The sequence below is a fragment of the Poecilia formosa genome, unplaced genomic scaffold, assembly GCF_000485575.1.
Source record: "Poecilia formosa unplaced genomic scaffold, Poecilia_formosa-5.1.2 Scaffold172, whole genome shotgun sequence".
NCBI classification, from domain to species: Eukaryota; Metazoa; Chordata; class Actinopteri; order Cyprinodontiformes; family Poeciliidae; genus Poecilia; species Poecilia formosa.
The window spans coordinates 661,518-676,673 of NW_006800111.1; the positions used below are offsets into that span (position 1 = coordinate 661,518).

Consider the following 15,156-nt stretch of genomic DNA (forward strand, 5'->3'; position numbering starts at 1 on the left):
AAAAACGTTTGCCAACAATTGAAACACAGTAGAATTTTGCAAAATGTAATTTTTCAGAAGTGTACTGAAGAAAACGCAGCTAACTCTCCGTTGTGGTTATTTGGGTTAATTACATCACCAGAATTGAGCTGATCAGATGGCTTTAGCACACACACACACACGGACACACACACACGGACACGCACGCACGCACACACACACACACACACACACACTGTGGCGACGAGAAACATTTACATATTCCGACCTAGATTCTCAAGCATTCCACTTTCATTGGAGTTGCACAGAGTTCAACCTCATGTGTTTGAGCCAGTTTGTTCCAAATGACTCTGAAACCATGATTTATGGGTCGCTGAAGCAAACGGTGATGACGGGTATCATGTCCAGAACTTGAACTGGCACCAAACTGTTTATTTTCCCTTTGCTTTTAGACTGACCCGTTCAGACTGCTTTGGTTGTTCTCATCGACAGCTTCCCACGTGTTTAAACACAATTGGAAAAACTGAAATAAAGCTAATTGGGTTGCTTTCTGGCTTGTGTGGTGGCATCAGAGAGAACTTTGGATGGGAAATGTTTCTTGATCGAAAACGGTTTGCAACATCATTTAAAACTGATGAAGAAATTTTGTGTATGTGACAAAACTATTTTCACATAAATGCTAAGAGTCCAGGTGATATACCTTTAACTGAAACGGTCTCTGCGCAACTTCCTCTACAGTTGTTGCTTTATTATACTGTGCAATTCTCAAATTCCTAAAATGGGTTTATTTGGGTTTATTACCAGGTTGTTACATTTTTTTGTTCCGCATAAACTCAAGCCGCTTTCAGGAAAAGTGACTGAGAAAATACACTCTGTATTCATTTCACCTTCTCTCAATCCCACACGTCATAATCCCAGATAGTCTAAGAGGCGAGATTGATTTGATCCATCACAGAAAATCTTCATGCGTTTACATTGGAAGCCCTAAGTGACTTCACACACATAAACACAAGCTCGTCCACTCTCATGCACACGTCGTATCCATCACTCATGTGACCGACCAGGGGGAACTGAAAGGGTCACAACCTCTGAGCTGTGAACTGTAGCACACAGTGTTTATGTGGGTGTGACTCTCTGATCACAGAGACCGGCGAAGCATGGAGCGAGGGCTCCGTGACGGATCCGAGTATCAGTCATATTCATACATCGCTGTGTCAGACACCGAGCCGCGCGGCAGGAACTTCAGGTGGAAGGTGAAGCTCTGCTCCGGGTCGTGCCTGTCATCCTCCCTGGACGTGTCGCAGACAGACAGACTCGGTGACACTCACCGTAAACCTTTTAAATGTTCATTATCCTTTCAGAGTAAATCTCTGCGGTTTATGAGCTGTGCAATTATTTCGGAGACTCGAGTAGGAGTTTCTGGTGGTGGATTAACACGCATTTTGGATTCTGTGGAGCATTTCTGCCAGCAGGAGAGTGTATGTGGGATTGAGTCAAAATAAACCACAGTGTGTGTTCATTATAACGAAGGAACATGTTACTTAATGGCTCCCTCTATTTGAACAATAGAGTTTTATGGCACAGATCAGTTGGATACTTTGGGCTCTGAATTCACACCTCCTAGTCAGATAAATTCACTGATGGTGTGGTTCATCTCACGTTAAATATAGCATATTTAATTCTTCTAAATGTTGACTGATAAAAGGAAGTGTGAAGAGAATGATGGTTAAAGCAGGATGCAGATTTTCTTGACTGAACATGTAATTCTTATCAGTTTTTGTCGATATTACCTCTGTTTGAGTATTTACTCTGTGCTCTCTGGTCTTATCTCTGCCTTTTCTCACTTTTTCTAACGGCTGTTATCACATCGCTCTTTTTACTTTCTAAGGCAGCAAACATTAAGCACTGTTGTTTCCTATACATATCGGTTACTCAGTCTGGATATGGATGTTTTCTCTGCCATAAACATAAAGAAACATCGTCTGTTTTCCAGAATCGGACGACTTTTATTTTGATTGGTTCTGTCCAACTGGTCAGAAATGGAAAACTCCAGCCATTACCATACTGGTAAATTTCTCATGTTTAAGCACTATGAGGCGGCATGCTGAACAACACTCTTTGGTGTGGAAGGTGTTACTTAAGGAAGTACACTTAGTTTATTGTTTTCATTACCAGTGAAGGGTTGAAAATGAAGTCAGGAGGCCTGAAGAACAAACATGGGGTTTAAAAGAAAACTATTTTCCACAATACGTTTCTTCAGACTTTGAGAGAGCATGACATTTGGGAGATAATAGGAAGGCTGAACTCTCTACTTCAGACTAGCAGCAGTAATTGGTAATCACCTGGTGGAAATGTGCTTCTAATCTCATTATACAAACTACTTCTCAGTTCAATGCTCCTTAGAACGTAAACGGCATAATGAGGATTGTTGTGATGACGTGGTGAAGGAGTGTCAGAAAGAGCAGGAGCTTCTTAAAGAGACAGAGGCCCAATTTCTAATCTACAAATTACAAAGTCAAATTTCTTTTATCTTTGAATTTTATGGCATTTTTCATAATGAAAGGTAGCATAGTTACTTAATTGTGCTATAAAATTGCCATATGTACCTGGAAAATACCCAATACTGCCTCTTCAAAAGATTAAAAAAGTGGTTTGGCTTTATGGTACCAAGTTTTAATTGATTTCTTTAAAAACTTCTGAACTTAAGCCAGGTTCTGGAGCTTTTTGACTAAATCGTTTCGTTCAACTTTTAAGTTTTGGGGCCTATTGCTGAAGGAAATGTATAAGAAAACTGCTGTATTTGCTATGCAGACTGGACTAATCATGCTAATTTCTGGCATATGATGCCAAAGACAGTTTAAAATTCCTTCTTTTTTTTCTTTCTTTTTTTTTTGTCAATTTAGAATAGCTTTTCGTATCTATAAATACTTTCTAGCTGTAGGAACACTAAAAGGTTTAGTATTATTCTTCCAAGAGTAAAAGTATATTTGTCCAATATCATCACCAGGATTTCAAAGCTCTACAAATCCCAAACGTTGGAAATCGGCCTCAAAACTCTGATTTCCGGATCTCTGATTTTTTTTTTTTGCACTTTGTTTCACAAAGTCCATAATCTAAGGACTAGCGCAGAACTGCAGAGGGCTTCGGGGTGTTTTGCGAGGCTCAGCACATCATTGTGAAGGTGGAAACTTGATCGGACTGAGGAATGTGTCAGGACGCGCCCCCCCCATCCCGCTCTCGCCCCACGTCCTTCAGTCTCTCTCATCTCTCTTTCCTCTCGGCCTCTTTTTTTATCCCTGGCGAAGGAGGAGGGCCGCAGCAGCAGCAGGCAGGGGGTCAGCGCTGGGGGAGGTTTGGTGGGTGTGTGAATGCATGCACACGCCGGCCACTAGAAGAGAGCCGGGGCGTGGAGGTGGGGCAGATGAGTGGGCTGGACTTTTGTGTGCACATGCATGTCTTGAGGGGGGGGAAGGGAAGGGGAGTCATTGGTAATCTTTGTGGCAGAAAATGGCGTCTAATGATAATGAGGACCATGCTGCTGACCACTCCACAGCCCCAGCTGTGTGTGTGTGTGTATGTGTATGTGTGAGGGAGGGCAGAGGAAATGTGGGGGTGGGGAGTCCATTCTCAGCCCTGTGTGTGTTGGTAAACTAAACTGGCTCTTATCTGTTGTCAGGCTTTCCTCCATCTTGAGTGGTGGCCTGGAGCTCCCAGGTTAATTTAGCATAATAATGGCTGCCGGCCATTCACTCCTATTCTAAAATGGTGGACCTCTGCAATCACCCATTTATCTCCTGTTTTATTCCTTCCTTTCCCAAATCCACCCCTTCCTGATGGGGTTTGTCATCTCTTCCTCTCCGTCCTCTGCTTTTTGTAATTGAAGTCAAGGACTTGCATAACACTTAATCAATACGGCATAAATTTTTTTTGTTTGTTTTTGGGAAGAAATTTGGCATGGCTTTTATGAACTTGAGTTCATTAGTCATAGCTCATTCTCCATAAACAAGCCTTCCAGTCTTTTAACAAGTATCTTTTTAATGACAAAACATCATTTAAAAGTTTTACATGTTAATTGCCATTAAGTAGAGATATTTTCTTAGCTGTTCTTAGCAGCAGGACTTCCTTCCCAAATCTGATAATGTCCTTAAAAGCCTCATTTACTGCATCTTAAAGCCATAACACAAAACCTTTTTCTATTTAAAAAAAAAAAAAAAAAAGTTTTTGGGTGCTGCCAGCATTCATGTTCCATTAGATTTTTGGGCAGGCAATATATGCTGCAAACTTCAAGTTTTCTCTCTCTCTCTCTCTCTCTCTCTTGCTCTCTCTCTGTCTGTCTCTCTCTCTTTCTTTCTTTTTGTCACACCACACTGCAGTATGTTTTTTTTTTTTTTTTTCTCTGTTTGCTGTATTTGCATTTCTGTATGAACAAATAAACCGCCGTAGAGCAGACGGAAGGCTTTTCTTTATGAGTGTAAACGGGATGTTGGGTTGCGCTGTAAAACCATCTGAGCACAGGCTGCTTTTTGGGTTTCACTACCATTTATTGACATGTTTGTGGCATTCTCAGAAGTCGCACTTTGTCAGCAAAGCGTTTGCAGAATAAGTTGGGGCAACAACAGTTTGCACACCAGGCAGTTCATTTTATATAGGCCCCTTTGCAGACTTTGAAATCGGGATAATGGTGTGTATGTGAGTGTTCTCATTTTTCTTTTTTTATGATTATGTTCTGTTGCATTTCGTTAATTTATTTATGGTGTATTTGTCACTGACTTTTCCTGTTGGGATTGATTTTTGCTGAATATCTCTAAAAACATGCACATTTATTAACTCCACCTAATAACATGTGCTTCTGCTTTTTAACCAATGAACGACAGCTAACTATAATCTACCGGTGCTTGTTTGTTTTTGTTTTGTTTTTTTTGTTTTTTTTCTTTTACTGCAAGCTGTAAAGCAGGCATGGGCTGGTGTGACATTCTCATACTAAAACTTTGAGTAAAAACATACACATGGTTTTACAGCATTTTTAAAAAATATAAATAAAAAATTTATGAAGTTACCTAATCATCTAATCATCTTTTATTTACAATATAAAACTTGTATTTTATATTGTAAAATACAATATAAAATATTGTATTTTACAATATACAATATTGTACACCTGCAATGTGTACATAGGTACACATTGCAGGTGTACCTATGTACACCTGCAATGTGTACATATGTACACATTGCAGGTGTACCTATGTCACCTGCAATATAGCAATGTTACCTTAAGAGTGATGAGTTGTACTCTTTAATTTTCTCCCTCCCAAGCAGCAGATTTTGTTTGTACGTAGCTGAAAGGGGAGGACCAGCAGCTACTGACCAGCAGTGTGCAGCTACTCTGGACTTGATAATCATTTGAAAGCAAACTCAAGTTTTGATTCACAATTCTTTCCTTAAAATTGAGCTGGAGTTTTGTGGGGTTTTTTTTGCATGCATTCACCATATGATCACTTTGTTTTAGGTAACCTGCACAGTTTTCCTCGGCTTCCCTTCAGGTAGACGGAGATTTTACCATCCCACCCACTGCTGAACAGATGTTAAAAGTTTAATTTTATGGTTAAGGTTTGCTAGAGTCTCGACTTTTTCAGTGCAAAATTAAGAAGAAAGAAAACAAATCAGTTTTCAAATAGTATACATGCGACGCTGCTGTTGCAGCCAAATAATGTTACTGTAAAGAAAGCGAACTGCAAGAAAGAAATTACTTTTTCCTATTTGTAGTAAAATTTCATTGTGATCGACAATGAAATTTAACAAAAAATTAATTGTTAAAGTTATGAACAATTAATGAACATTGGACATCTCTACATTTCTATGTAGAGATGAAAATATGCTCTTTCTACTTTTTCGTTTATGCTAATTTGATCTTGCTTCTAAACTTTTGCCCTGTAGTGCAGGTTCTGTCCAACACTTTTCCTTGGCATCTCAATAAAAACACCTTCAATCATAAAATCGTCTTGATGAAAAAGTTTAGCAGCAAAACTGTGACGTTCTAAAACCAGTGTACACCTTGTCACCGGTAACTGGCCCATGCCTACTACTATTTTTTTAAAGTAAGGAAGTACCTGGTTCATGAACTCATTATGGCAAAAAGAAAAAAAAAAACAAACGCTGTCAAATTTGATTTAAAACACACAACAGAGGCCGTTCAGTTGTGCACTTTACTGATGCTCTGAGCTGTCCAGGAGTGGGTGTGAGCGATGCGGCGAGAATCAGGTGGTTTACTTGTCCAGTCAGCTAACTGCTCTCCTCTGACCTTGCCTTTCCTCTCCATCCTCATTTCCCCCCCTGCTCCCTCCATCACGCCGCCTCCGTCTACCTCTCTCTGAGGAAGCACATCTATAAATAACTCCACTCTCAGCTGCCACACCCTTCCCTCTGCACGTATGTTTGTCTGTGCAGGGGTGATTTGTTTGCAATACACAAAGAAGTCCGACCTGCATGCAGGCACCTTGCTTTGTGCATGTCTGCAGACGTGAATGCACACACAGCACTTTCTGAACATGCAGAGATGTCTGCATGCACGTTGCCTTCTGGCCCTCTTTATGTCTCTTTTAAAGAGGAGGGGCCATAGAGGCTTGGTGCTATGACTCATCACAGCAGCAGGTGTCCCTTACACCCCGACCCTCTTTGCTGTTGTCCTCTTCCTGTCTCCTTCGCTCTCCGTATTTTACTCGGAAGCTCCTGTTCCTTTTTTTCCACAGTTCAGATCCGAAAGCATCATCTCAGCTTCCTTGTTGATGGTTCCCATAGTGCTCCATAGCAGACTAGGATGTGTGAATGGCCTTGCTACACACCTACATCAGGGTGAATGAGGCACATTTGAGAAGGTAGAAAAAGGAAAAACTGTCATTTGCTTCAGAATTGGAAAAAATTGTTTTTTCCATTGCTAATTTGTTCCTTGTGACTCAACCATTATTAAATTTCTATCAAAAGTTGAGTTTTTTTTGTTGTTGTTTGTTTTGTTTTGTTTTGGGGGGTGCTGTGGTGGCGCAGGGGCAAAGCACAGCCCACGCATTGAGGCCTTGGTCCTCGTGGCGGTGATCGCAGGTTCGATTCCTGACCTGGTGACATTTGCTGCATGTCTTCCCCCTCTCTCATTACCCTCTTTCCTGTCGAACTACTTTCACATAAAGTAAAGGCCACTAGAGCCAACAAAACCTTTTAAAAAAAAAAAAGTTGAGGTTTTTTTTTTGTTGTCAGATTGATTCGTTATTGATCCATTGTCTTTTTGGCATCATTTATTTGATTAGCTAAAAAGAAAAAGATTATTGTACTCGCTATGATATAAAGACAAAGTTACGTAAAATAAGCCCAGAAATATAAAAAGCACAATCTAAAAGGCTGATTCAGGAACAGCTTGAGGCAGAAACGTGTAGCAGTCTGCTGGTTCTGCATATAAGGTTACTGTACTGTTTGCAACAGTTTATAAACTTTATAGAAATAACGTGAGGAGCCTCCAACAATATGGGAGGACTGCTCCAGTGACCTAAGCTCCCCTCACTGTCTTCTTCAGGGCCTTACCATTAGAAAGCCACGCTAGCTGTATTTCCATTACAAACGTACATAAAACTTTATCAATAATGTCAAATAAAATGCATAAATAAATTTGTTCAAGTCATTAAAAACAGGCCATCACAACTTCCTGTCTTCGTCTTTTCTGCCAGAAGTAACATCAGGTTGTTGATCACGTGACTCGTGATGCTAAAACCGTGTTTCCATTACAGTTTTGTGAAATGCAAAACATCCTAGCGTAATATTTTTTTTTTGTAAAAACTTGAGTTTTTTTTTTTTTTTTTTTTTTAATTGGTTCATTTTCATTGAGTGCAATTAGATGGTTAATGGAAACGCAGCTAACGAGATACAGCACTGCCATGTGGTTTACATTAAATATTTCTGTGCTAAGTTATAACTTATTTAAAATTCTCACTTTTTGAAGTTAATTTAATGTGCTTTCAGAAAGGTACAGTAAACATTGTAACTTGTTTGTACAATGTTATGAACAGTGACTCGAAGTTTCCTACTTCTATTGGGCTTCTACGTTTCCAGTAGTAGGTAAAATTTCACTGACATAAATGCCTGCATAACATAAAATTTAATAAGTTTCATCCCCAAAAACTGTGGAGGCACTTAGCTTAAAATTTAAACCATATCTGCAATTTTGTGCAGTAAGTGGGTTGAAAAAGCAAGTCAGCTGATTTATTTGAGCTTGTTGAAAAATGCTTACAGGGCTGGGTGAGTCTGACCTGAAAGGCTTTCTGTGTCATCTTCACCGCCAGTAGAAAGTCTAAAAGCAGAAATTAGGACTATAACATGCTAGTAAAGTTTAATCGAGACATATAATTTATCAGAACTAAGACACAATGCATGTTTGGCTCTTAAATTAATTCTAAATCTCAAACTGTAGTGACTGTAAGACCTTGCTTTAGCGATTTACATGTTTATAATTTTCTTAAAATGTAAAATAATTTTCTGTCGTAACCAAAACATGCTTAAGGTGGCACATTTGAGAAAAAGAAAGTTGCCAAAGTCCACTTTATTGTCCCGATTTGATTCATTGATTGCGAAAGGCTCTTAGAGGTGAAAGATTGGTGTGAAGAGGGCTGAAGAGATGCTCCGAGCCGAGAGGTGATGTTGCAGTTAGGAAGTGAGGCCATGAAGACGCTAGGAGGAAGAGAGGGGAGAAGGCAGCCAAGTGGAGAAGTCTGTGTGTGTGAGTGTGTGTGTGTGTGTGTGTGTGTGGCCAGATGGCTCCAGCGTGTGGCGACCAGCCAGAGGAACAGGTGCAGGTCACATGACCAGCCGTTACCACGGAGATGGTGATTGCTCTTGGCGTGAGGATGAAAGGAGAAGGGCCCCAGGGACAGAGAGGGGGTGAGAGATAGAGAGAGGGGAGAGAGCAGGAGGAAGGAGGGAAGGCGGTGGAGGAGAGCGATCCTGGCGTACAGTTCTGCAGAGGGCAGACTCAGCCCAGAAAAAAACGCGCACACACACACACAGTTTTAACGTCAGTTTGGGAGGAGGTTAGTTGGACAATTGTTTCCGTCTGGCCTAAAGATATAATGTAGCATTTGTATTGTAATGGAAATCGGCCCGTTGTATCCAAACTCTGCTGGTTCTATCTGGGATCCAGTTCCATGTTTTTGGAGAAACATATTTTAATCCCAAGTGTGAGCAACTTTATTAAATCATTCAGCCATGTTAATTTTTTTAATTTTTTTTTTTATAATTTTGAATCTTCAGAAATGCTCTATAAATATGTTTTGCCTTTAAATCTAGTTAGTGCAACAAATATTGCAGATAATGATGTGGAACGTTTTAGTTTATTATTCAAGAATTTTTTTAGCAGCACCAAGTTGTCTGAAATAATAAAAATAGTTTCATGTTCTCCAATTTGTCTTCTGATTTTTACTCTCACATGAATAGTGAGCACTCATGTTGTAAAATGTTCATTTGAAAAATGCCACACTGCATTGTAGGGAACTGTTACAGGGAACATATTTGGCACTTATTATTGTATTGTTTGTTTGTTTGTTTTTACCTTGAAGTATTTTGTTGATTGCTTTAAAAATTAAGCCTCTTTTCTAAAGTTCTGGCTGAAGCAAAAGCTTCTATAGATCTGGTGGTGGAGATGTTTCATAGGTTCTGCTTCTCTCAGGGCACAGACTTGCCATATTTTCGTCTGGAAAATAAATATGTTCAAATGAGATTAGTGGCTTTATCAACTGCCCATATTATTATATACGTATATATCTGATTAGGACATTGAATACCATAAAACTTTAAAGTAAACTCATACACACAGAGCTAACGTATAGCAGACAATTAACACACAGGAACCTAAACAGTGTTAAGAAAAACAAATTGAACAACAGCTAAATATTAGGTAACAGTCAAAGCACACTGCCTTACTTTTACTCTCTGGCTTTTGAAACATACAATGAAAACGGAAACTTAATATGCAAAACTGGAACAGCAAAAGCTCCTCCACCCAAATTTTCTTCGCACATGTGGACGTTGCATCTGATCTACTGACTTGCCAAAGCATTTTCGGTCACTAACGCCTCGTTTCCACCGAGTGGTACGGTTCGGTATGCTACTTTATGGTCCAGCGTACTCCAGAAATCGTTTCCACCGCCAGATACAGTGGATTTTGAGGCACTGGACAAGCGAGATTAAACTCAAAGTGGCGTTATGCATAATGTATTATGCTAGCTTAACAACAAACGTAACACAGCAGTGTTTCTTGTGCTTATCGTAAGCAGTGACGTTTATCTGTCCACCAGCCGATGAACTGTTTGACACCAGTACCTCACCCTAACAGTTAAAATACAGTTAAAATAATGTAGGAAACTGCATCGACCCGTTTCGTACCGCTCTGTCTAAACGAAGCGTTAGAAGATATGTATCGGCTAATAGAGTTGTACGGAAACTTGGGCAGTGAAGTTGTTTTTGTCACCACAGCTTCACACGTGCTGCAGTGATAAAAAGCTTATCCTCCACATGTCAAGATGATCCTATCTGTGGTGAAAAATGAGGCAGAAGTCATGTGGAGTTGGACCGTACTGTACCGTGTAATAGAAAATCAGCACTGCAGAAATGCACGTCTACTTAATAAGCCTGGCATTGTTCTGAAAACGGCAGGAATACACACAAGTGATGAATTGCAAATTTGCCCTTAAATGTGGCCGATCAGACTCGGGATTAAAGCAATAAAGGACGGGACTGTGAGCAAGTTGGCTTCCTGCGAGCGGCGCATAAGAACACGGAGACATGCTGTACGAGAGACAGCGGAGGGATGCTGAGTGTCCTCTCACCTCTGTGGTGTTACTGCACACACACTCGCAGATGGAGCCAGCTCCTCTTCCTCTCCATGCCAGAGATTAGTGGAGGCCTGGGGAGAGCTTGGCTCCGCCCACCTCCTCTCTCAGGGGCCTCTCTCTCTGTCTGCCTGTCTGTCTCTCCGGACCCCCCTCTCGCTTCCTCTCCGTGCCTGTATCTCTCCATCTTGCTCCCATGCCTCCATGCAGTCTTTCATCATATTAACCCCCTGTGTGCCAGAGCCTGAGGCACACTAATGATTTCTAAATGGGTAAATCAAACATGGCGATTGCCCTGGGACAGACAGATACACACAAAAATACGCACACACGCACGTACATGAAGGTTTGGTTGTCTTTTACTGAGATAGTCTTACAAAGAATGAGTTTTGATGTATTTTTACCCTTTTTCAAATCCTGCTGCTTACATGTTTTTAATCGTTTATTCCCACAGCAGTAAAAAGGTGGAATCAGAGGGCGGGGCCAGCGCTGCTAAGAAGGACGCCAAGAGGAAGAGAGAGTCGTCAGTCGGTGACGACGTGGAGGTGAAGTCTCCACTGCCCTCTCCTCCTGAAGAGGAGGATGATGATGGTGTGCAGGTAGGCAATAGACGGGGTGCGTGCAGGTGCTTGAAATCCTTAAACGCTTGAATTTCAATTGGGCGTTTTCAGCATTTGGAAAGTGCTTTATTTCTGTATAAAGTCCTTGAAAGTGCTTGATATTCAAACCGCACAGTTTTGAATTAAAGCGAAATCTAACGCTTGGTTCAAAGCCTAATTTTGGAAAATGTTATTTTCAGTTGAAACCAGATATTTTTAACATACTTTTTTTTTTCTCTCACTGTCAGAAGTTAAATCAGACTAAACTTTTCTTGTTTTAGGTCAGTTAGAATTAGCAAAAATATTTCTATTTGCTATTTGCATTTGTTTTGTTTTCATCTCCAAAGTGTAGTGCTGGAAATGTTTTAAAACTTACCTAGAAAATGCTTGAAAATTGCTTAAATTTTACTGTAGGAAAAGTTTACAAATCCTGAAAAATATCCTGAAAATTTTAGCGAGATTTGACAATTTAGGAAGTGGAGGTGGAAAAAAAATACAAATTCACAACTCTAATAACCACACCACGGCTATTTCAGGAAGCCCAGCTAAAAAAGCAGAAGGCCATCAAACCACTTCTGATCACTCACGGTCACAGCTTGTAGAGAAGGCGCTGAGCCAGGGAACGTTTGTGTTGTAAACCAGCCTTGTTGACAGACCCGCGGGCCAACCGCGCCCATCGGGTTGTCGCCGTCCTCCGTCAGCAACTTTTTAGCCAGTGATGTATTTTGGAAACATTTTGCTTCAGATTTACTATTTAACCTCTTCGTTATCAGACCCCAGTAGCGTGCGCCATGATGCACTCCTTTATAAATGCCTGCTTAAAATGTGAAGTGCTAATTAGAGGAACAAAAGCAAGCTGTTGCATCCCCTCCTCACACTAAGATTTATGAGTAAATCTTATTGTTACCCGTGAAGAGTCCTGGTTTTCAACAGGAAAAAGGTACTTTAGCAGCTGTGTTGCTAATATGTTCCCTAAAGCCTCACATCGTCGTTTTCCTTTTTTCTTTTTATGGCAAGATTTTAGGCATTAAAATAATCAGCATTTTGCTGACTTAAGTGGATAGGCATTATGAAAATGAAGGCTGTTTTTTTGGGGGGGAAAGTGAGTTAATTAAGCTAAATGCTGAGCCATGTGTTTAAAAAAATATTTGAATTTCTACCTTGAAAACTTGCATGCATCGTGTTAATATTTTAAGAAACCGACATACCGTAGTTAACAGTTAACTGCAAGGTCATGAAAATGTTTTTCGATTAAAAATCTGAAAAGTGTGGCGGTGGCTTGCATTCAGTTTCACTGCTTTATTGACCAAAAGGTTCAGTCTTGCTATCTGACCAAAGCATCTGTTTGCTGGTGCAAACAGAATTTCTTGGCGCTTTTTCTCTCAGCTTTTTTGATTCTCTCAGTTCAGGCAGACGGTGTCATGATCTCTTGGTAGGTTTGTAGTTGTGCCAGACTTTACCCATATTTGGATGAGCAAATGAGCAGAGGCCAGGCAGGTGTTCAAAACCTGATGGATTGTTTTATAACGCAGCCCTTAATTAAACTGCCTTGCTTTTCCTCTTGGCATATCTGCTGGGTTTCTTGGTCTTTTTAGAGGCATCAGTTAGATACACAATTTTTATTAGTGGAAAACCTTAAACAGTATTTTTCCTTTAAATTTTAATCATGCGTCACTTTAACTTTGTCAGCCACATAATATCCTAATGAAAACCATTTAAAGCTTGCGGATGTGATGTGACGAAATGTATCTAAGGTCAAGGGGAGTGAATGTTTTTGTAACACAATGCTGACGCGTTTCTTCCGTCCAGAAGCGCCGTTCGAGTCGGCAGGTGAAGAGGAAGAGGTACACGGAGGACCTGGAGTTCAGGATCTCGGAGGACGATGACAGCGGAGACGATTCGCCAACACCAAAATCTCCCTCGTCCTCGTCACAACAACAGGTGAGGCCTGGGATCCTAGTAATCGGTTCATCTTGCCTCCACTATTACTTTTTACTCACCAAAGATTAAAGTTTTCTTTTTACCTTCACATGAAGTTAGCTTTCCATACAACTACTTCCATTCACAAAGCAAATATTTGTAGACTTTTATTTTACCAATTTACAACAAAACTGTAATTGTTCTCTTGCTTTAGGATCTGACTGAGGCTGAAGGGCCTGTTGTGGAGAAGATCATGGGTATGCGCAGCACCAAGAAGCAAGTACGTACAATACATTTCAAAAAGTATTCACTCCCCCCCGCCCCTTTAAAACAATTAAGTCAGGTGTTTCAACCACTTTAGCTTAATACCAAGCAGCTAGGCATGCAATCTGCTTCTACAGAAACAAGTGACAGAATGTGTTGCTCTGAGTTTGGTCGCTTCTTGCTTTTAAAAATTACAAAGTGAACTGGTGTTAATATAAGAAAGTATGTTAACAGCAACACACCAGCATTCAGACCTCCAAAGTCTGTGGCCTTCAGATTAGCTCAAGATCAGTGATTAGAGAGCTTCATGGAATGAGTCATGTAAACTTTTCTATCCCCAAGGGGCAATTTGTTGTGCAGGCAGCAGTGAAGACATTAAAAACGCATACAAAAAGTTACAAAAACACAAGACCATACGATGTGGACTTGGCTAATAGCAGCTGGAACAAAAGATTCTTTTCAGTCTCTTGGTCTTCTAATCTGGCATTGTGTGTCTCCAAAGTGGAGCACGCTGCCCACAAAGGTTGGCAAGGATCTGCCAAAAATGATCCTGGCCTTCTTCAAAGACCTGGAACTATAGAGGTCAATCAGGTCGTTAAGAGATATGCCCGCAATTTTACTACAAACCTTAGTTTTGATGCAAAGTGCCAACAGATAAAAGTATTTCCATGGCCAAGTAGCTGCATCCAAGCCTTACATCACCAATTGTAATGCAGAGTCGGAACCGCGGGTGTGAACTAAAGCTCGCCGCCACTGAACTCTAGAGCCTTTGGAGGAGCGTTCCCCGGAGGGCCAAATCATGCCTCGCTGTCTCGCAATGCCATGCACGAGTCTGGGTTTGGCTGCAGCCAGGAGAGCGGTATTTAGAGCAGTTTCATGTTCCCGACTCTGGGGGAACAGTTGTTAGTTTGCAGCTTCCTGTTCCGATATGATGGCGTATCCTTGCACAAAGCAGGGTCTATGAAACACAAGGGAGTTGACTGCAGCAGAACCGAACTGCAAAGGGTTCGCTGACATCTTATTAAATTATATGAATTAAGACCTGCGTGTCACTAAAATGTGTGTAAAGGGAGCAAATATTTTATACCGTATAGCTCATCTCACAGACTGTGACACATCACGCAGATGCGTGCGCGGACATGACTCAGACTGGCCTGAGTCATGGTTTACGTCATGTGAGTAGTCGCTCCACAGCTGGCCTAAGGAGATTACACAGGCGCGCACACACACGCGGACAGTCAGACATATGCCCTCACACACAGACTGCTAAGTCGGTCCGTATTCACTTTGTAAGCAGATACAAGAGTTCTTGTAATTCAATATGTGTGTTTCTGATTGACTGCGTGTGCGTCGGCCCCGCTTTGTTTTATGCGCCTTAACTAAGGAAAAGTCGTTGCTCAGCCAACACACACACTCACTCACCAGCCAATTGTGCTTTGCCAGCCAACTCCCAGTGGGGGGACTCTCCACCCACCCACACCCACACACACACACACACACACACACACACACACACACACACACACACACAC

The 15,156-nt window shown here is 41.0% G+C and overlaps 1 protein-coding gene across 1 annotated transcript in view; it reads left to right on the forward strand.

Moving 5' to 3' along the window:
• Positions 1 to 15,156, forward strand: part of chd7 (chromodomain helicase DNA binding protein 7) — an 86,804-nt gene that overhangs the window by 37,030 nt on the left and 34,618 nt on the right. The window contains exons 5-7 of the mRNA XM_007565107.2: positions 11,296 to 11,440; positions 13,250 to 13,381; positions 13,575 to 13,640. Coding sequence (XP_007565169.1) covers positions 11,296 to 11,440; positions 13,250 to 13,381; positions 13,575 to 13,640 — 343 coding nt within the window. The remainder of the gene's footprint in view (positions 1 to 11,295; positions 11,441 to 13,249; positions 13,382 to 13,574; positions 13,641 to 15,156) is intronic.